Consider the following 22,645-nt stretch of genomic DNA (forward strand, 5'->3'; position numbering starts at 1 on the left):
CACTTTCCCTCAACCAAAATTTCAAAATTCGTCACTTTTCCCGACGAAATTTACAATTTAGTCACTTTCACTCAACTAGATTGTCCAAATGAAATGGTTTCCTTCACTAGCTCGAAAAACAATCTTGTAATTCGACTCCAATTTTGGTTGGAATTTAAAAGATCGGGTAAAAGTTTTGGTCGGGGATAAAAAAACGGGTAAAAGTTTTGTTCGGGTGATAAAATATTGGGACAAGCTGGAGTTTTTACAAGCTCTTATTTGATTTGGTTGGTCGTTAACCAGTAATAAAACCATTGTGTTACTTTTTCTAAAGAACGCGTCATCTCTTTCACTTCAAATGACCAATTAGTGAAGTAACTTATAAAAACTCCAGCTCATCCCGAATTTTTCCTCTAAATCATCGATTTTTTCCTTGGTCTTCGATAGCTCAGTTCCAACGTCCTGATTTTAAACCTATTTCAATTTTAGAGAGAGAGATTAGACTTAGAGAGACTAACCATATCCTAAACAAACGAAGGAAGGAAGTTTCACCGGGGATGTGACACACGGGGTTGTAATGTGATGGCATTGCTTTTGATCACATGATTAACTGGTCTTTCTACCAAATACGTCAAAAACTGAAATATAGTTTACACAAACTATATTATTCTTAATTATCATATTATCATGTAACACCCGTGTAACTGTATTACACAAACTATATAAAAGCCTCCTAATTCCGAAGGGCTAGAGAGAGGAATCCTCAACCTTTCTAAAAAGCAAGAAAAAACGAAGCCATAAGGCTTACATTGCATTTGACGGATTGAATCTAATTTTTTCTTTGGTCTCACGCTGCATATATTTTGAAATCTGGGGATATATTAAACTTTCAATTTAGCATTTGTACGGAAAACCCGGGGGTCACGCTTTTCATAAAAATAAGTGGCTTCATGTTTCATCCAAGAGCGTCATTTCTAGCCCCTTCGGGCTTTTAAAACCTAGGATCGGCAAAATTATACATAAAGTTTTTTTGTATTTCTTTTAGATCCTTGCAAATGAAAAGTTTCAAAAGAAAAACGACCGGATTGAAGATTTTCGAATTCGTATGGAACTTTGTTATTTGAGGTTAGTTTTAATAGTAATTAATATCGTATCGTCGGATCATCAAATACCGGTCCTTTTCATTCCAACTCTAAATTTAACACCGGCTGTTAACGTCAACCCTTTTTACAACGGGCCTTTATCCGCTTTTGCAAAACTCTGAGCTTACGCCATTAAACCGTTCGAACCGTATTCATACTAGGCTTTCAGGGGCGGTTCAAAACTAGGGGGGCTGTTCCTGTGCCCCCCTTAACTTTTGATCTAGCGGGTCTTTTTGGATAAAATTTGACACACAAGATCCTCGTCATATAAGGTAACTTTTGACAAAGATTTTTGAAGACGCCACTCATCATGCCCAAAAGTGGGCAAAAACCGAAAAACTTTCTTTGTTCTTAAGGGCTCTGACCATAGTGAATTTTTCATAATTGCCGTGTTTAAAATGTGTTTTCTGACTGATGTAACCAACAAAACTATGGCATGTTATACATTTTCTGTTAGACAAACTATTCCTGAATCTGAAATTCAAAAATTGCATTGAAAAAATTTGATGAAGAAGAAAATGAAGACTTTTGCGAGGAAGCGTATTTCAACTTTGAAGAGCTTAGTTTCGGCGAAGAAAAAACATCTTGAAAATTTTTTCGCAGTAGATGGTGTATCTTTTACAGAACAATAAAAATTTTTGCGGAAAATTTTTGTAAATGCTTCTTTGTCTCGAAATCTTCAAAATAGTGGTTTTTCATCAATTTTTCATCTGGATTTTGCTTAAATAAACAGTCATAACTTTTGACACATCTTTTTAGAAAAATTTTCCGCAAAATTTAAAATAGTTCAATTCTTTGCGGACAGTGTAAAAAAATTTTGAAACAAAAAGCTATTTAAAAATAAATGACATGATTCTTCAATTGTGCAAAACGTTTTAACAATTTCAGATTTAAACTATAATTATTCTTAATGACATCATTGCATAAATTAATTAATTTTATGATCATGAAAGTAATAAATGATTCATTGCTATTATGGGAATTTACTTTTATTAATGGTGAACACCGTTTAACTTCGAAATACAATTTGTAAGCGATGTGCTATTTACAAGAACATTTTGCGTCTTGGCTTGGCTTGGCTTGTAATTATTCTGCCGTAATTAGCTTGATGCATACTTTATAGAGAGTTTTGATTTTAAAAGATGAGGTTTTAGATACACAAAGTTTGATACTAAATATCTGACGAAGGAATTAATATTTCTCAATTCTGTAAACGCCGTTTTTTGCTAGTTCCTAAAAGGAACCTTCAGCCAAAATATCGACATTAAACTGAAATACTGATTTTTTACTATGGTCAGAGCCCTTAAATAGCTATTGTATTCTAATAAAGGCTTTAGAAAAAAATTCCCCGAGTCTAAAATATGCTTATTTTATCTTAAATATTAAACAATACGGTTTGAACGATATATTTGACATTAAGAATAAATTTGTATTGGAAATGTGCCAATTTTTGTGACACCTTACTGTCAGAAAATCATCATGTTCAAGGTGTGGAAACTTTTAGGTGTAAAAGTTTTTTTTCATTTTGAAGCTAAATAAAAGTTTGGAATTTACAGAAAATTTCATGCCAAAAGCACTATTATTTTAGGAGCTACACGTTTTTTTCTATAAGAATACACTTTATAAGAATGTCCATGATGAAAATGGCAAAAAAATCCATCATGGAATTTTGATACTCAACCTAAGAAAGTCATTTTTACAGATGATCTCGAGTTTTTACAACGTCGGCTAAAGATTTCGTCCTGTGTATTTTACCGAACCAGTTCATATTCGTTATATTATGCTGTACACCCCCACAAAATACATGTACCCTCTAGGTCCTGAAGGTCCCGAGGTCCCGAGATAAAAATCCCTACAAAAGATAATTGTACCCATAGGTCCCGAAGTACCCGAGGTCCCGAGATGAAAATCCCTTCAAAAAATAATTGTACTCCTAGGTCCCGAAGGTCCCAAGGTCCCGAGATGAAAATATACCAAATACACCCCACAATATACATACATCCCCTAGGTCCCAAAGGTCCCGAGGTTCCGAGATACATATACATGTACCCCCTAGGAAACCAATCAATCAAAAAAGTACCATGCTCGCCATTATGGATTTGAGGGTGTTCCCATCTTCTTGGGGATAGGGCTTTTTTTTTTGGTGAATCCTGACATGTTCCTGAACCCCTGTGCAATATTTAATCTCTACACCATTTTTGCCTGGGGTAGTTATGTAATTCTACCTGACTATATGTTCACTGTATTTCGCAAGGAAAGTATTTCCTTTTTAAATTTCGCTGCCTCTCTGAGTCAAGTCCAGAGTACGCTTGAGCTTAGGTGAAATTTTTTTTTAAGTGAATATCTTGCATAGATATGGCCCAATCAGCTGCGATGTTAGTTATTTTCCTTCAAAAATAGAAAACAAGTAATTTTCCTTTAAAAATACAGAAATCAGACGTTAGTTATTTTCCTACAAAAATACAAGACTGAGATGAAGAATGAAGGAAGGGAAACTGGTGAATTTCTCCACAATTATACCCTAACCCCCCCTGCTGGGAATTCTACAAAGTTTCAGGCTATAATTTTTTGGGTGCTGGCAGGCATTATGGATGGAAAGATCCATCTCAAATTTCAAGTTCATACCTTTCCTGGTTAGCTAACAAGTCGGCTATTACAAGAATACTAACCTAGTGACTACAATGAACAAAAAGTTTAATTACACTAGACTAACTAACATCCCAAACGAGCGAGGTTCCTGGACTTTTCAACCGGCAGATAATTACCATTGTATCGAACATTTGCTCGCATCTCATCAAAATTATCCCTTTCACCCCTTTGACCCTCTAACCCCTTTGACCCTCTAACCCTTAACCCTCTTAGCTCTTTTGGCTGACCTTCCAGCCTCGGCTGGTTTATTTACAATAAATAGCGTAGTTCATGGTTTGCCCATGCTTTGTTTAAATTATTCTTGAACGATTTTATCGATGTTGCTTCTGCCACGTATTTTTGGAAGAGCGTTCCATGTTGAGATAGTTCTATAAAAGAAGGACTTGCCTTGTGCACCACGTACTCCATCGTCCGGGAAATTCATCTGAAGCTCGTGTATATGCTTTCTACATGGTTGCGTCCTTTTAATAAATTTTTTTGGTGTTGTTTTACTATCATAGATGTGGATATGCTTATACACCTGGACCATGTCACAGAAAAGTCTTCGAAACTCAAGGGATGGTAGCCCCAAGCGTCTTAGTCTTTCTGCATATGGTAACCGTGAGATTGGTTTTACTAGTTTTGTCGCACGCCTTTGGACACTCTCGATCAGGTTGATAGATCGACGTAATCTTAGTTGCCATACTGATTGAGCATAGTCTAAATGTGGTTGTGGAAAGGTGGTAAAAAGTTTCTGGAATATGCGAGGTCTAGAGTCTTCAAATCCTCTTTTGAGCAATCCCAACATAGAATTAGCTTTGTTTACTTGCTTAGCGATAATGTTCTTCAAATGAAAGTTCTGAGTCTATCAAAACAGCGAGATCTTTTTCTGTGAAGACATGTTCAAGTGGCTCTCCATTTAGTTGATACGGGTGTGCATGCTTTATGTTCTCGAATTTACCTTCCGTTAAAACGTGGCATTTGGCGGGGTGGAATTTCAACAGCCACTCGCGGAACCATCTTTTAAGAGCTTCAATGTCATGTTGTACGATTAAGGAGTCAAGAATGGAATCGATTTCCTTTATAATCTTCGTGTCGTCTGCAAACAAGAAAATGCTTGATAGAACATGTTCTGGTAGGTCATTAATATAAATAACAAAGAGCAGAGGACCGAGCACGCTTCCTTGAGGAATGCCACTTATCACTGGATCTTAAGATGATTTTTCACCATTAACACTCACTAATTGCTTGCGGTTCGATAGAAAAGATTTGATCCAGTTCAGAATAGATTCGTTTATCCCGTACGTTCTAGTTTCATCATAAGTCTTCGATGGGGTACCGTGTCAAATGCCTTGGCAAAGTTGAAGTATATGCAGTCGACCACTTCACTTTTTGCAGTTGATTCGCAACACATATCTATAAAGGAGATAAGCTGTGTGACTGTTGATTGCTTGTTCGATAGAAGTTCTTCGCTGAAAAGGTGTTCCATGATATATTTTCGTATCATTGTTTCAATCAACTTGCAGACTACTGAAGTTAGACTTACGGGGCGATAGTTAATAGCAAGGTTGTGTGCTCCTTTGTTTTTATAGATTGGTGTCACATATGCTAGTTTCCAGTCACTAGGTAAGTTTCCTTCCTCGAGAGTTTTATTAATTATGATTGATAGTGGTTCTGCAATATGGTCACGAAGTTCAATAAGCATTGAGGCATGAATCTCATCTGGACCTATTGATTTATTCGCATTGAGTATCCTGATTTGTTCTGTTATCATTTCCTTCGTAATGTTTAGTGGTTCAAGTATTTTATCTGTTCTGTTGTCAAAATCAGGTAGATCACCTTTCGGTTCTTTAGTAAAGACACTGCAGAATTGTTTCTGCAGGATGTTGGCCTTGTCATCGGGCGTTTCAAGAAGAGGGGAAACTCCACTTTTTGATTTAAGTTTGCCTCTGATATGTGACCAGAACGCTCTTGGATGGGTTTCTCTTTGAGTTTTCACCGATGGTTAGATCGTATTCTCTCTTTGCAAGTGCCATCTTCCGATTGACACGGTTCCTCGCGATTACATATCGGATTCTTGCTTGACGTGATGGATGATTTTGATTTTAGCCAGATCCTGTGAAGTCGCCTCTTTTCTTTAATGTCATTACGTAGTTCAGCATTAATTGGAATTTTCCCTTTCTTTTTCCAGTGAGGCGCTCTTAACTCTTTTTGGACCCCAGAAATGGGTATATTCTTATCTTGGGAACTCGGGACCTTTGGGACCAAGGGGGTATATGTATATTTTGGGGTGTATTTGGTATATTCTCATCTTGGGACCTCGGGACCTTTGGGACCTTTGATAAATTAATATTGTAGAGGGAATAGTGTTTCTATATTTTACATTACATTTCATATTTTTGCCAAACCAAAGTATTTTGTTTAAATGAATTTTGGGGTGAGCAAGCAAATGTTTTTCTTGCTGTTCTGTAAAATTTAAAGTATTTGTGTCTCATAAAAACTCCAGACTGACCCCATTTTTAGAGCATTTTCAAGTATAAATTGTCAATTACCCACAAGTGTAAGGCTCACTTCTTTCACAAAAATACCATTTAATGCTTGAAACGTATGTACTAAATGTTAAATCTAATCTGAATTAGGATCCTGCTGTAAGAATGTTTTACGATGATTTTCCCAAAAAAGTTAAGTATATCCATGATAAAATGGATTTACACCATTCTTATAAAAAAAGCGTGTATTATCATTAGTTTCAACCCCGAACAGAGACAGCCCCCTGGTACGAATAGGGTATTTTGGCCACCGAAGCCTTGTGCTCTTTCATATATTTTATTTTTATAAAAAATACGTCTAGCTCTGCAATTCGGACTAGGTCGAAACTGCTGGAAATGGATTCTCATCTCTTTTATTTCTCTCTTCCGTTTAGAAAACTCCATTACTCGCTGTGAATCTTTATGAATTGATACTTGCACACAATTAGTCAAAGTCAAGTCATCCCCTCTATGGTCAAAGCCAAGTTATCCTTGCACATGATTGGTTAAAGTCAAGTCATCTTTGCACATGATTGGTCAACGCCAAGTTATCCTTGTACATAATTGGTTAAAGTCAAGTCATCCTTGCACATGATTGGTCAAAGCCAAGTTACCCTTGTACATAATTGGTTAGAGTCAAGTCATCCTTGCACATGATTGGTCAAAGCCAAGTTATCCTTGTACATAATTGGTTAAAGTCAAGTCATCCTTGCACATGATTGGCCAACGCCAAGTCATCCTTGTACATAATTGGTCAAAGATGAACACAATCTTTGTCTCTGATTGGTTAATAATATAAATATTTATTGATTTACATTTAAGTCATCCTGGTTGCCCCATTGGAAGTTTAGTATTCGAGATTCAATGCTTTATAATGAAAAATTAAGACCTTACATTGACGAAGATGTCGTCCTGGTCTATTTCAATTTGTGGATCTTAATTCATTGCCACCGTATCGCCCAGGTTGTCGTTTGATTATTCTAGCAAAGTGGCAGTTGAGTACATTCTTTAGAATAAGATGCAGCACCCCACGGATAAAAAAACGAGCCTTACTTTTGAATCAGTAGAGAAATTATTGAAGCCCAAGCGATAACTTTCCTTGATCTAACTTTTTTTTCTTTATAATTTAGGAAACTACATTACACTTTATAGGGAGTGGTCAGAAATTATCTAGTGGGGAGTGGAGGATATTTCAAAAAATCAAAAAATATTTCGCACCATGACACCACATGGTGGACAGGAGAAAAATTTCAAATTTCAACCACTTTGTTCGCTAAAAGCACTTTAAAAAGGCTAGACTATGCTGACATATGAAATAGTAAGAGGGGGGGATCCCTTAACAAACATTCTCTCTTAGTCCACTGAACCAATTTTTACATAGACCTTAGGAACCGAAATGGTGAGGCTATCATGATGATATTTCATGAATAAAAAATGAACAATAATACGAAACACGAATAATGTGGCCCGTTAGGCCAAAAAAAAGATTCAAATTTTCAAATGTGAAACCATGAATTTGACCTCTTGGGTTATCTCTTGATTCGCCCAAAAATATTTTGCACCCCCGCCCTGAAATCCCCTTTTCAATTGAAAATATTTCGGAGCCACCCCCCCCCTAAACCCTCAAAAATAATTTCGACCCCTCCCCCCTGAAATCCCTACCCTAGTAGATACTTTCTGACCACGAACATCTACTACTTACAAAACGAATACAGAGAAATATAGCCCCCCTAGGCACTAAAGTGATATCGCCAGGGGTAAGAGTACGTTCTAACCCTGTCTCATAATTATTCATGTTATTAAAACTTCTGAAAACTGGAAACTGGGATGAAATCTCCTTATTGCTGGAACTTCCATTACACCCCTGACTCACAGCCCACATTGCGAATATGGGAATAAAGATTCCTATCGAAATCAAAATGGGGATAGAAATTCTATTGTTCCAACCTCAAAAATCCAGTGGGATGGTTTTTACATTGAATTTCGAATGAAGTCTTTTTCCAAGTGGGGCTGAATTTGTAGGGTTGAGGGCCCCACCGGGTCTGTGATACAGGAGTGTTCCATTGTTTACAGTTTAAACAAAAAGAACTTTATATGAATAATTTGTTTTTAGATAAATAATTTTGAACAGAGTCATCGAATACCTGAATGCACAACTTATTGTCCATAGTGAAGAAATTATACTCTAATTAGTAGAGGGCCAAACCTAGGTTAGAGTATTTATGCGATAGCAAGTTGAATGATAGCGAATATTATTTGGTATTTCTTTCTCTGATCCTAGAGACTCTACAAGCCTTCTCAATCTTGCGCGCCTTGCCGTATCCTGAGAAAAAAAAAATACTAAAGAAATACTGGATCAGAGATTATACTGATAATAAGGATTGGTCGGTATTTTTACAAATCTTAAGTTTCATCACAGGGATGCTTGAGAATCTGTTGATCTATTATTACTATACTTAATTGCTGAATTGTAACAAAAACATTTCATAACTTTATCGTATGTAATAACCGCTTTTACCTTATCCAGNTTTGGAGACCCTCTTCCTTTTATTCCCTTTATATTTTCTTGGAACTACACTTTCTTTTCTTAGAAAACAATTTTTATAAACAGTAATTTTTTAAATAAGTTTGTAATTTCTTTGCAACTAGGATATCTATCTAAACTTTCACCTTATAAATTTCTTAAAAAACATCAAATCATGTAAGTTTGTTTGTATGTTGTTTTTTTGCCTGAGGATTATATCCTTATATTTACCCCTTTTATATATTAAAGTCCATGTAAATAGAAAGCTACAGTATATTCTCCCCACCACCATTTGCCCAAAGACAAAGGATATGTATACAAATCATTGACAGTTTTATAAATACTTGCAATTTCGAATTTGTGACTTTTCTGTTTTGTTTGATAAAAAAATTTACAGTAGTGGATGAAAAATCTTATGATAAATTTGCAGGGAAAAAGTAAAAAGCTCCAGCTTGCAAAGCTTTGCAGTATGTTGATCTTGCTTTGATTTGAGCTTGAATTTCTTTCTACCCAAAAGAGACGTTAAAAATGAGGATGGAATAGGAGAAAAGTTAAGAAATCCCCAGAAATTAGCTTAAAATGGAAAAGTACCAATTAGTAATAAACCTTGAGGCAGATTTAAATGACATTAAATTTCTTATTACAAAAACTGATAAATAGGTAATTCAATCATGATAAACAAATGATTCTAAACTGTCTTCCGACAATACTGTACACGTTTTTTATTTTATAAGGAACACGTTTATAAGGAACTCGAGGCTGAAAATGGTTCAAAAAATAAGGAATTGTTAAGGAACTGCTCAGCCTGAGAATAAGTGGATTTGAAAATAATGTACCTTATTGGGACCAATTTGACCAAATTTTGATCTTTCAAGGGGCAAAAAGTTCAAAATTTCCTATGTAGTAAGGAACTCGATAAGGAACTTTGAGACTGAAATTCTCTGTAAAAATAAGGAACTCCAGGCTCAGAGCAAAGTTAAGGTTCCTTATAAAAAAAAACAACGTGTATTACAGTCTCGACTAACTCCAGAAGGCTGATGTAAATTTTTCCAAGTCATAATCTCAAATTATATCAGGACGTCAAGTGAAATAAACGTTGGTGAAATATTCCAAGTCATAATCTCAAATTGTACCAGGACGTCAAGTGAAATATTCCAAGTTATAATCAATCCCAAATTAAACCGTGACGTGAAGTGAAATATTCCAAGAAATAATCTCAAATTGTACCAGGACGTCAAGTGAAATATTCCAAGTCATAATCTCAAATTGTACCAGAACGTCAAGTGAAATATTCCAAGTTATAATCCCAAATTAAACCAGGACGTGAAGTGAAATATTCCAAGTTATAATCCCAAATTAACCAGGACGTGAAGTGAAATATTGCAAGTCATAATCTCAAATTGTACCAGAACGTCAAGTGAAATATTCCAAGTTATAATCCCAAATTAAACCGCGACGTGAAGTGAAATATTCCAAAAATAATCTCAAATTGTACCAGAACATCAAGTGAAATATTCCAAGTTATAATCCCAAATTAAACCACGACGTGAAGTGAAATATTCCAAGTTATATTCAAATTGTACCAGGACGTCAAGTGAAATATTCCAAGTCATAATCTCAAATTGCACCAAAACGTCAAGTGAAATATTCCAAGTTATAATCCCAAATTAAACCAGGACGTGAAGTGAAATATTGCAATTTATAATCTCAAATTATACCAGGACGTTGTGAAATATTGCAAGTCTTAATCTCAATAATAAACCAGGATGCTGTGCCAAATATTTCATTTCTGTATTGTGCTCTCTGCAAATTACTGCCATATTTTCCCATCATGCATCCAATTTCTGAATTTCTGATTCTTACCTAGAAAATTTAGAATAATAATCTGATAATTTTTACAGGTACGACTAGGTAACTGAACTTCTCGACAATTCAAATCAAAATGAGAAAATGTGAAAGTTTTCGAACAAGAAGTATGTTAAAAGCAGTCTTTTAAAGTCCACAATTAATTGACAATAAGTACTTTGTTTGACATTTTTCAAAGTTGTCAAAGAACTGCTAACACAAGATGAAAATAACCTTTTAAGAGTGGAGATATGAGGGTATTCACATATCTAATGAAACACTGCCTGTGATTCATAGGATTCATAAGAAATATACAAACTGACTTACCTACTTAGTTTCTCTGTGTCTTTTTGCTGTATGTAGACTTGTTGAAAAATCATTTTAAAACAGCTTCTACAGAAGCATACTTGAGGAATAAGTACTCCCTAAAACTAAGTTATCTTGTAGTCTCAATAAAACAAATGAACCAAGAAGAAAATCCATAATGAGCTGGATTTTCACAGAAAAACCATAGATCCATCTTGTCCTTGTGTCTCTTCCAGTGACCAGCGTGTTTTTGATCGTTTGAACCAAGCTCGGCCTTTAAACTTAGGCGGTTTTCACCACGGATCGACTAACCAGTCTCACTGGTTAGTCCAAGCAAAACCGCAAAATCTTTTTTATGCCAAAGAGTTATCGTCCGTTTCTTCGAAACTCTCCCGCCGATTTTTTTCCGTATACCGCCATAACGCCATACCGCCATTTTTTCCCGCCTCTACTATCACTGTAACGGACGATAACATCGTCTAAATAAGACGTAGTGGTGTGGTGGTCATCGCTCTTAACTCCCGTCTGGGAGGTCTGAGTTCGATTCCCACTGTAGTAACTACGGTTCACTTGGCAAGTGAATATACCTTCGCCCGGGTCAACCCATACCATGTGAGGGGAATTGGGTACCACCACTCTGATACAAGGGTGTGGGTGATATGCCAGACATTGTGGTATGTGGTGTCACTCATCCTGTTCTGCGCCTGCGACGAGCTATATGCTCTCCCGCGCAGTTCGAGTCTCACCACTATGCATCATGGTATCTGTGTCTCGCGTGCACAGAACCAGCGGTGTCTGGACAGTGCTAAGCATTCCGACTTGAAAAAGGAAGAATTCCTATTTCGTAAGGAGTAGGACCCATTCCCCACAGTGGGGAGGGCTCATATCATCATCATCATCAATATAATATCCCACGTGTAGGCCAAAATTCCATACATTCAAATACATTTTAGATCTAGTTTAAGCTTTCCCTCGTAAAAATGACCTTTTTTTTCATTTATTTCCAGATGACATTCTATTTGATCATGAACCTGATATGTATGGTATCCTCGGTGATAGTGACGGCCTTCTGTGGTATCATCCTCCTTGCTTGGGCCATCTTGGAAACACTCAACAACGAAGGGAGATGCGACAACAGCCTCTTCATCAAACAATGTACTTGTACTGATGTTAGTGGAACCGTTTACAATATCAGTAAGCCTACAATTATTATTAATTTATTGGTAAACAAGATCCTAGGCTACGTACAATGTATCTACAAATATATAGAAATACTATGCATACCGTTTCGGCAACCATTATGTGGACAACATATTTAAGCTTGGTAGTATAGTTTTTTTCTTGACTCGTCCCTCCAGGAGACCATAAATCATTCCTTGTGATCATGAGTTGGAAAAAAACAGTGGAGTGTCTAGATGAACGAGTAATTTCATGTTCAATATTATATGTATAATTTATTGGGAAGGGAATGTACTTTGACCTTCATTGAACATATCAAAGAAATTGGGTATCATTAGGAATTGCAATATGACACTTCATGATCCTTGACATTTGGTTGAACGACAGTTCCCCCGTGTAGTTTGGATGTCATAGTTGTAGGTTGTAGAAATTGAAGCGAAACCTTTTCTGAAAAGGGAAGGTTTTTAACTAATACAACGGTTTCCACTTAAAGCAACCAAGATCGAGTCGCTTAATTAACAAGAAAATTGATTTTGTTTATTTTCAGACGGTTTGAGTTGTAATGATGTTCGAGATGTGCAACCGAACATTACAGCACTCATCGGGCTGGCTTCACTTTCTTCTCTCATCGCCTTCGTCGCTTCCTACATCGCGTGTTGTGGCTTGTGTAACAAGGAACAGGTATATTTGTTTTTTGGACTATGCCTTAAAAAAACGAGTAAGGAAGACTGGATCTTTTCATCAGAAACAGAGGGTGATTTAATTGATAACAATAAAAGAGGCCCACAGGAGGGAGGGGATCAAGTTGAAGTTTGCTTTTTCTGGCTTCTTGTTGTTGTTTATGTAACAAGGAGTACCTTTCTTGGAGCCTATTTCTTAAAAGAGGAGGTTATACCTTCAAAAATAACCGAATAAGGAAGACTGGAAATTTTCATCAGAAACAGAGGATTAACAAGAAAAACAAATCTCTCATGGACTAAAACAAAGGCAAAATAATTGACTATGCTAAATTATTGATTCAATTTTTCAACCTTGTGCAAACTTTTTTTTGCTTTTTCTGGTCAGGGACTGGAATTTTTTAAGGTGGGTGTTAAAGTAAGGGAAGAACTCACATACATCTTATAAAAAACATTAGTTGCAGAACAAGACGCTTAAACGACTTTCACGTGCAGGTTCTTGAAAATAAATAAAATTCTCATTTAATTTCTGTGTAATAATAGATACCCCTGTATGTTCAAAAATAAATTGAATACAAATCTCTCGTGGACTTAAACTAAAACGAATGCAAAATATTTGACTATGCTAAATTATTGATTCATTTTTTCAACCTTGTGCAACTTTTTAGGAGACACCTGGAGCAGTCATCATCCAGCCTGGAGCAGGATCATACCAACCACCTACCAACATCATCGTTTCCAACAGCACATCCCATACTCAACAGTATGCCGCCCCTGCGCCAAACTATCCTTATCAACCACCACAGTACCCTTATCATCAACCCGCCCCTGCGTATGGTCCTCCTCAACCCGTCCCCACCCACGATAAGGCTGGCCTTGTCCACAATGAAGTCATTTAAACATATCAAGCTCCAATAAGATTGAAGATTTTTACAAAATCAACTTCTTTATATTAACACATTTCCAAACTTTGATTTTTGGAGAACCTTCGATGATATTCTTATGATTAAGTGATCTGCCGCATCACCCGTGTTTATTGATTTCTGAACTTTTTAGTATTTTTAATTGCATCTAACATTAGACATTAGCGTGAAAGCTAATATTTTTTTTTACTTAGATCAATAAGCAAGATCAATTTTTTAATCCACGTTTTTTAGATTAGATACATCATTTTGTTAATTATGGCCGTCTATGTTTTGAACATGAAAACGATTTTCACCAAATTATTTTTCACAAGCATAGGGCCCATCGTTCTTAATATTCTGATCTTTAGTAGCGCATACATTTTATATTTTAAGGTTTTATATTTTTGTTAGTAATTATCTTGTTTTACAATTACGGACAACAGGTTGTAGATTTTTCAAGAATGCATGAAAAATTTCACAATAAGTTCTGAAAACCCATTTTTACCAGGGCCAATGTTGTTTTTATTGGATTTGGAGAGTTTGGGTGTCAATTCCAGTAGCCAAATCCACTTGAAATTGAAGGAAATGAATTTTCAGACCTTATTTTGTCTGAGATTGAAGATTAAAGGTTCAATGAGTTTTGCACTTCATCTTTTTCGAGAAGACATCTAATTAGACCATATTTGAGATGGTTTAATCAATATAAACAACTTTTCAGAGCTCTCTGGTGCACACACCAACCATTTTCAGTCTTTGGAAGTCTAAAAATCACTAGGAAAGCTAGCAAGCCTGTAGGTCTTCTGCCAAATAACCACTTGTCATTTGGGGAATTTTCCCGAGTGTCAAAAAGGCTTTTCTTGGCATTCTTGAGGAATTTTTGAAAAGTCTACAGACCTTTTGTCCATGATTGCAGATTAATTAGATATATTTCAAGAGTTTATAAATACTGTTGTTGGATGGGGTTTTGGTTATATATAAACAAAACACCAGACATCGCTTTCTTGTAGGTATTATAACAGGTAATATAATGAGATCACCAGCAATTCGTTGACATCGGCACTGAAATATTTTAGACCAGGCGTCATCTTTTCGAATCTTAAAGAACACGTTTAATCTCCTCTTCCAGGATATCTGGACACCATTGATTTTGACGTAATATTGCTTTTCAGAACTTCCTTGTTTGGGCATTCTTTAAGATCTTTAAAAATCTAAAGGTAGGGTTTATAAGCTTTCTCCAATTTTGTTTCAATCTTCAAATTATTTGATTTAGAAAATTCAAAAGGATTTTAAAACTTTGAATCTCACATGGAAACGAATACTATAAACACTTGTACAAGATAATCACAAAATATGATTGGGTGGTGGGGATCACAGACCATGTTTATGTCAACAATTTTCTTTAAAGGTAAATATTTATTTTACTTTCTAATTTTGTTTTCTTTAAAAAGTTTGTAAAAAGTAAAACTTCTAGTAGGATTGACTGTTCATAGATATAAAGTAACTTTCAAATCATTGCTTCATTATGAATATTGTGTTTAAAATTACATCTAGAAAGAGTTAAGGATACTATTTGATGTTTGATATAAGGAATTAACTTGCACCACTTTTTTTTAATTTTATTGATGGACGTGGTAGTCCTTGTGAGCGCCATTAAACCATAAAAAATAGAGCTTATAAGGCACTATTTAGAGTTTGTTTTTAAGGCAGGTTGATATTGTGTAGAAATAGTTATCATGACTGAAAATTTCATCTTTAGACATCAGAAAGCATCATGGGTATTGCAACACGTGGTTACACATACACCATTGTGTTTTTCGGTGCCGTAAGTTTGTTGCTTGGTATGGGAGCCATCATTTGCAGTGGTTTGTTGTCCAATATGGTAGCTGATGTCCGAATTACTGAAAAACATTCTGCATCTGCCATCTTTAGTGTATCGAGTGTTTTGGTGTTACAAAAATATTGGTGGCTAACTTTCTATGTAAGTCAAAGCATTTGTTTGGGTCGATACACATCGTTTTCTTGCGAAGGTAATCAAACATGTAGATTTTTCGTCGCATTGCTCTTTTCAATCCATTTCGATTACAATTAAATACAATCTATGACTTGAAGTGAAAAACGAGAACTTCCCAAAATATATCGATGTTCCCTATGTGATTAAGTCTATGCGATGTAATGAACAATTTATTTGAGTAATTTGAGGCTGTATTCGGCTTCTTTGGATGATCATTATTTCCTTTTGTTTTGATTATTTCAGTACCTTCTTCCGAGCGCCGTGGCTTTTGCTGTGGGATGTTGCAGCAAAACTTCTCTGGTAAGAATCTAGTCATTTAAACTGTTTATCCAATAGCCGATGGATTACAGCAGTATTAGCGAATTTATGTATTTGCACTTTTGAGGACGGCGGAGAGACTGAAGCGATTTCTTTAAGAGCAGAAACTTTCGCGAGGTTGCAAAATCGCGAAATTTCGCGAATTTAACTTTCGCCAATATTAGTTTTGGAACGAATTAGCGGATATAACTTTCGCGAATTTTTCATTTTGCAGCCAAAAATGCATAAAAACTGAAAACTGAGTATAACAAAAAAGTGTACTTTTCGAAGAAAAAACTTTCTCGAATTTCTCGTGTAATTTTTTACTTGACAGAAACTTTCGCAAAAAAGGGCAAAAATCGCGAAATTCTCCTCCCTTAAGGTAGAATAACCTGCAGTTTTGACCCGCCAAATCGAGGACTGTAAATTTAGGTACGGCTTACTTACCGTCGACATCAGTCAATCACTTTCTATTAGGAGTATAACATTCATGACTGAAGTGATCAATAATTATATTTTTTGTTCAATTCAACTTAGCAATCGGTCGGTTATTCACTTTATCGTTTCATAGGTTTTGCTATATTGCATTTTGACTTTGATCTCTCTGATTGGTTCGATGGTGGGCACCATACTCTTCCCAATTCTCTTAGCCGTGTGGAATCTCACCAAAACAAATCTGGATCAAAATTGTAGTGATGTTTATGATGATATCAACAAATTCGAAAGTTGTGCTTGTAATGAAACTGTGGCTTATAATGCCATGACATTTGGTAAGTATTTTCAACGTGCCTAATAAGCGGGGGGGGGGTGGAACAATCTTCAAAATTTAATATATGGGGGACCTAATAACGGGGGGTGGATAGACTAAACCTGGCTATTCAAAGCAAAATAAGGGACTCTTCTTTTGAAAGTTGGAAATATTTTTAAGATTACTCAACGGGGAGTGGGGCCTAATAAGGTCCGGCGGGTTGAAAAAAGTTTAAAAAATAAACAAGCGGGGGGGGGCGTTTATTAAGTACCTGAGAGTATAAAAACTCTTCATCTTCTACAAATAAGGTAGAATGGTGCCTCAGCGTCTTAAATGTTTTGTCACGCACTATGAATATTTCACTTCCGTCGGAAACATGCACAAATTAAAGAACCAAGTTTACTATATTTGTTCAAGTACCTTATGAGTGAAATTTTAGTCTTTAAAAGAATTAACTGGTCACATATTTCATCAATAACCCATTTTTTGTCATTTTCTCGACAAAGTAATGTTTGCCGATAATATTCTCACTGCATTATTTTCAGAGCATATTCATTGTGAAGATTTAGTTGGATTGAAAGACATTCTGGTTGGTTTGGTTACTGTGGTAGTTCTTCAGATGGTTTTAAACTTGGTATCATCTTTGGTCAGTTGTTTTGCTATCGCTCACCAACAGAAGGTATGGGAAGTCAGAAAAAACTCTTCTTCTGTCCCTTTTCTCCCTACCAAATAGGGGTCTTCTACTAGCTGCCCGAGGCCAGGATTGTATGTATTTCTCCCTCCGTAAGAAAATCAGGAAATATAGGATCGAAATCTGAAATTAGTTAACAACATTGATGTTTCTGGAGACTTCTGGGCAATTTTGTAATACCTCTGTTTCAGGGTATCTGAATCTGCAACGCCTCTGTATCAGGGAACTCTAAAATCGCTTTTAGCAGTCCTATAATAACCTAAAGTTGTCGGGGAGCTGACATCGTTATAGGCTGCGCGCATCCCCAGAATTTATTTTGTTAAATCATATCAGAGGGGATGCGTGCAGCCTAACATTATTACAGAAAGAACATATTTACATAGATCAGTGTCTTTTTTGGATTTGACTTAGTAGTTACCACCAATCTTAAAAAACCTCGAATTGAATAATGATTTATGAAACCTATTTGATTTATTCGCATTTAGGACAATGGAACAAGCGAGACATTGACGTTTGCTACAAAACCGTTCGGCAGATATGGCGGTGTTTTCCGTGGCCAATCACAGTACGATGATTTGTAAGGAGAAACAAGGTGAAAAACAATAGAGAGTGTATGAACAGGGCTCGCTGGCCACAGAGCAGGAATAATGTTTTATTGCATTCGCGTGTTGAAAATAACTCGTCGTGCGATCATTTTGATAATCAAAACACTCGAAAGGCCCTCGCATCATCTTTGTCCTCTTATTTTCTCAAAATGCTTTTTTGAAAGAGAATTTTTTTTATTTAACTTTTGAATGCGTGAAGCAAATCTTAAATACGATAGCCCAAAATTTTAGTTTACCTTTCCTCTTTCTAATGATGAAAAGTTTAAGGCTTGGGGACACGAGAAGTTTTTTTTCGCGTTGGTGCAATGCAACATGCTCCATCCCACCAGCACAAGAAAAAAGTGCATGTCTCGTGTTTTTTTTGTTTTGTTTCATGGGACAAAAAGTGAGGGAAATACCCAAAAGACACGCTGATTTTGTCCCTGGGAGAAAAAAAACTTCTCGTGTCCCCAAGCCTTTAGATTTATAACATTTTGATTTCTCTCACAACCTCACTTCAAACTTGTACACTTTTATTATGAAACACCCGGTACATGTTTTATCTATAAGCATAACGTATATAGGATAGCATATTCAGGCTTAGTTTTTGGTACCTAAACAATGGCTCTATTGATTAAGAACAATAGAATACTAAGCATAATGCGAGCCTGATACAAGGGAAAACATGTATTGGCCCGGTTACACGTTTTTTTTTTTTTTTTTTATTATAACCCAGTTTATAAGAACATTTAGGCTGAAATTCGTCGGAAAATTAAGAACATCGTAAGAACATGCCCAGCCTCAGTTTGGAAAAAAATGACAAGAAACTACAATTTTTCTTCTTTTCAAGCAGTTTTAACCCAACTTAGGCATGGATTTTCTAAAATCGAGAGTCAAATATTGTCCAAATTGTACCAATTTTATATGCTCTTTATTTTGCATGATATTGTTTATTGTATATCGTTTAGAGTAGTCTGAAAAATTAAGAACGCATTTAAGAACATTTAAGGCTGAAAATTGCTAAAAAAATAAGCACATCCAGGCTCAGCCAAATTTTAAGTGTTCTAATAAAAAAAAAACGTGTATTACGAAAGGTGTATTCTCTTTCTTAAGATTTCAAAAATCATAACTTTTTTCAAATAGAGTATTTATTGTTTATCACAAGAACTATTATTTAGACATAATCATTTATAAACTACGGACAAACTTTATACAGTATATTACCCCTAAATGTCGTATGAAAATAAAAAAAGGTTTATTAATTATTAGCTACACGTTTTTTTATTAGAACTCAATTTATAAGAAGCTTTAGGCTGAAATTTCAGAAAAATAAGAACATTGAAAGAACATCAGAAGCCAGAGAATTGAAGAGATTTTGCAAATTTGTTTAAATTCATCTAAATTAAGAAGAAACTTTCCTAATTGCACTAATTCTTTATACTATCAAACTTTAAATTAGAGCAGATTTGCTCGACTTAAGGGAAATTTGTATAAACTAAGGTCTAATTCTCTATATTTAAGTGAATTGATAGGAACTTTCGACTCAAAATTGTCAAAGAAATAAGTGCATTCAGGCTCACTTAGATACAATATCTTCCATTTCGGATGATTCAACCTAAAAAAAAAGGAAGACAGTAATTGATGTTCAAAAGGTTAGAATAAGATTGATTGGGCGATTTACAATATGCTATGAGTTCGAGAAAAAATATAGAATGCAAAGTAGTATGAGTAAGAAGCAAGGATATTACTTTCACAGGCAAAAAACACTAGCAGCAGGGCTTCAATCTCCTCTTCTTTTTCTTCTTGGAGGCTATTATTAGGTCCATTAGGAAGACACCCCCGTGTTTACAGATTATCAGGAAATCAGTGAGAAATTTGATGAAAATATAATCAGCACGCCATCAAGGAATTATTAACCCTCTCTCCCTGGAAATTAAAATTTAGGATAGAGATAATGAAAATTTTATTTATCAAAAAATCCTTTCACAAATAAATGAGGTAATAGGGTCCAACCTTATTGTATTGCCTTATATTTTTGCTAACTCTATGACGTCACAATGGCTTTTTTTCATTGGATTCGGAAAATAAGGAAAAGGAATGAAACAAGGCTATAATAAATTTTTTATTCTTCGATTTAATCGAATAGATTGTTATCGTTTTAGAACGACACAACAATTTAAGATTAGCTTCCTTGTGGGCAAAGGTTCTTGGCGACCTTATCTGATTCAGTTCCTTCTTAGGTTCCTATTGAAATCACATCATAACATTTTTGCTTCTTTCTTTGAAGATTATTATCTTGCTTTACTTGTATTTAACTAAAAATTTTTTTGTATTTACAACCCTCATAAATTGGCGTGTATCAGTTCTGTTTGAGCACTCATCGAAAACACATCAACAGCTCACCTTCAACTTTTCACAGTAAGTAAGAACTCATTTATGCGAAAGACAACTAGTCTATGTTTTTCTTGCCATTTTTTAACGAATGCTTTAATTCTAATGTGTCTTCATTTTTCATTCTTTTCTAAATCTTTTTAAATCAATAACAAAGTGCTCTGAATTATTTTTTCAACGGTATATATAATATGTTAGAATTGAAGCGTTCGTTAAAAAATGGCAAGCAAAAAATGGGAATAGACTTTAGAACGGTACTAAAGAAGATAACTAAGAGAAATCTGTCAAATATTTACTTCGTAGCTAGTCCAAAACTTGAAAATGCCCTTAGCTTTTATAATTAATACTTATTGTATGTTTTCGCTTTCAGAAAATGTGGCTGACAGCTGTTCCACTCGCTTGCCTATTGGTTGCTACGCTGAGCAATGGCTTGTCAATTGATGGCAAAGAATTAGCCAATCAAAAGAGAGGACGTTACTCCTACTCGCCTTATCCTCCCGTCAACGCTTACATCCGAAGATTATCAATGGATTACCTGAGACGTATCAAATTCCTGTTGGCATCAGGTGGACGAAAAGCTTCAAAGAGAAGCGCCTCCAACGATGCACTTACTAACGCTGAGGATTACTTATTGAAAAGACAAGACGACGTGAAAACCATAATGTGGGGTCGCGAAGTCTCACCAATGCTCAGTCGCGAAGCCGACACACCGATGTTGACCAGAAGTGAAGATTCCCCGATGCTTAGCCGAGATGTTCCCGACTTCGAACGAGACTTAAACGAAATGTTCCGACGAGAATTCGGTTCTCCAATGCTTTCAAAGAAATCATCTCCCATGCTGTCAAAAAGATCTGTAGAAAATATTGTGCAGGAAAACAAAGCTCCAATGCTGTCCAAAAAGTCTTCGCCTATGCTGTCAAAGAAAACTACAAAAAATTAAGAAGGATGAGAGAGGAAGGAGAGAGGCTAGACTCTATAAATACCTTAAATACAGACCATTAGAATTATGCAGAAGAGAAAAAACAACATCGCATTGCAGTATATTTCAAGCCGTCATCACCACAGTTCACTTGTACTATTTGTTCCCAAACTTTTAATTTTATATAGTCGTTGTAATGTATTTTTATAAAATATATTTAAAAATGGATGAAACTGAAAAAGACAAAAATTGTCATTTCTTTAGATATTCCATTCCTTTCACTCCACAAATTTAGAAATTTCTGTACTTAACTACTAAACTACTAACTACAGTAGATTTTGTTTTAGTAACTTACAAAAAATCTTTTATTTTGGAGTCATGATGTGCCGTCAGTGATAAGTGCTCTGAATAAGTACTCTTAATTTGATATTTCTTTTGCCCTTGAAAGATTTTTTCAAGGATGTGGAAATGTGATTTCCCTTGTGAAACAATGCTGCGCTTTGATTGTACTAAAACACTTACATGTCACAGAAGCGGGCGTTAATTTGCGGGTCCATCGCAAATCCATTGAAAATTCCGGAATACCTCATGCCAAGGAAAACATCATCGCCCCATCCTTCAGCGCATCTCTCATCACCTCCAAAATACTCCAGAGAAGCTTTGGTTAAGTTAATTTAGTAAGTTTTTCCCAGCTGACTTATATCTTCATATGATAAGAACTTAGAACAGACCGCTTTGCATTTTTTTTGCCCCCGCAAGGAGCGCAGCGACTGAGGAGGCATTCATAGCTTCACGCAATATATTGAACTGGAATCTCGATTTTTTGCGAATTGTTTTTGTTTTTGTGTTTGCGTCGTAATCGGCTTTCCGGCCAATTAAGTGTTCCGCAAAAATATGGCGGTAAATTATACAGCGGTAAATGTTATATATATTTTCATGTTACGCTATACGCTATAACCATTATTGCGTATTTACATTTTATTAGTTTTGATTTAGCATTGAAAAAGCTGAAGCGAGTGTTATTATAAATGCAAATTATAGAAAAAGTATAGTGATTACACCATAACACGAATTACAACTGATTACAATATTACTTCTGCAAATCAAAACAAACAAAATGGCAGACTGGTTATGATGATGAGCTGATTCATTTTGACTGGAAAAATGAAAAAGTGTTTTGTATGTCTAATTTGGTTTCTTGTCTTTGAAACTGAATACTGTAATTTAGTCAGAAGTGCATTTCAGCAATGATTTCAATTCTTTTTCTTGGAAGTTTTTCAGCTAGAGTTTG

General features: G+C 35.5%; 3 protein-coding genes across 3 annotated transcripts; all 3 read left to right on the forward strand.

The window, feature by feature from the left end:
* Nucleotides 1–11,934: 11,934 nt before the first annotated feature.
* Nucleotides 11,935–13,790, forward strand: LOC136822445 (uncharacterized). Its single transcript, XM_067078708.1, has 3 exons — nt 11,935–12,146; nt 12,679–12,812; nt 13,477–13,790. The coding sequence occupies exons 1-3, from the start codon at nt 11,960–11,962 to the stop codon at nt 13,705–13,707; spliced, it is 552 nt and encodes a 183-aa protein (XP_066934809.1). The 5' UTR covers nt 11,935–11,959; the 3' UTR covers nt 13,708–13,790.
* Nucleotides 13,791–15,460: 1,670 nt separating this feature from the next.
* LOC136822446 (uncharacterized) lies at nt 15,461–18,183 on the forward strand. The gene is made up of 5 exons (XM_067078709.1): nt 15,461–15,691; nt 15,968–16,024; nt 16,593–16,791; nt 17,315–17,448; nt 17,946–18,183. Exons 1-5 carry the CDS (start codon nt 15,485–15,487, stop codon nt 18,039–18,041), a joined length of 693 nt encoding a protein of 230 aa, XP_066934810.1. The 5' UTR covers nt 15,461–15,484; the 3' UTR covers nt 18,042–18,183.
* Nucleotides 18,184–20,366: 2,183 nt separating this feature from the next.
* On the forward strand, nt 20,367–21,609 carry LOC136822447 (uncharacterized). Its single transcript, XM_067078710.1, has 2 exons — nt 20,367–20,462; nt 20,806–21,609. The coding sequence occupies exon 2, from the start codon at nt 20,809–20,811 to the stop codon at nt 21,373–21,375; it is 567 nt and encodes a 188-aa protein (XP_066934811.1). The 5' UTR covers nt 20,367–20,462; nt 20,806–20,808; the 3' UTR covers nt 21,376–21,609.
* The last annotated feature ends 1,036 nt before the right edge of the window (nt 21,610–22,645 follow it).

Source organism: Clytia hemisphaerica, unplaced genomic scaffold (assembly GCF_902728285.1).
Source record: "Clytia hemisphaerica strain Z4C2 unplaced genomic scaffold, Clytia hemisphaerica genome assembly, whole genome shotgun sequence".
NCBI classification, from domain to species: Eukaryota; Metazoa; Cnidaria; class Hydrozoa; order Leptothecata; family Clytiidae; genus Clytia; species Clytia hemisphaerica.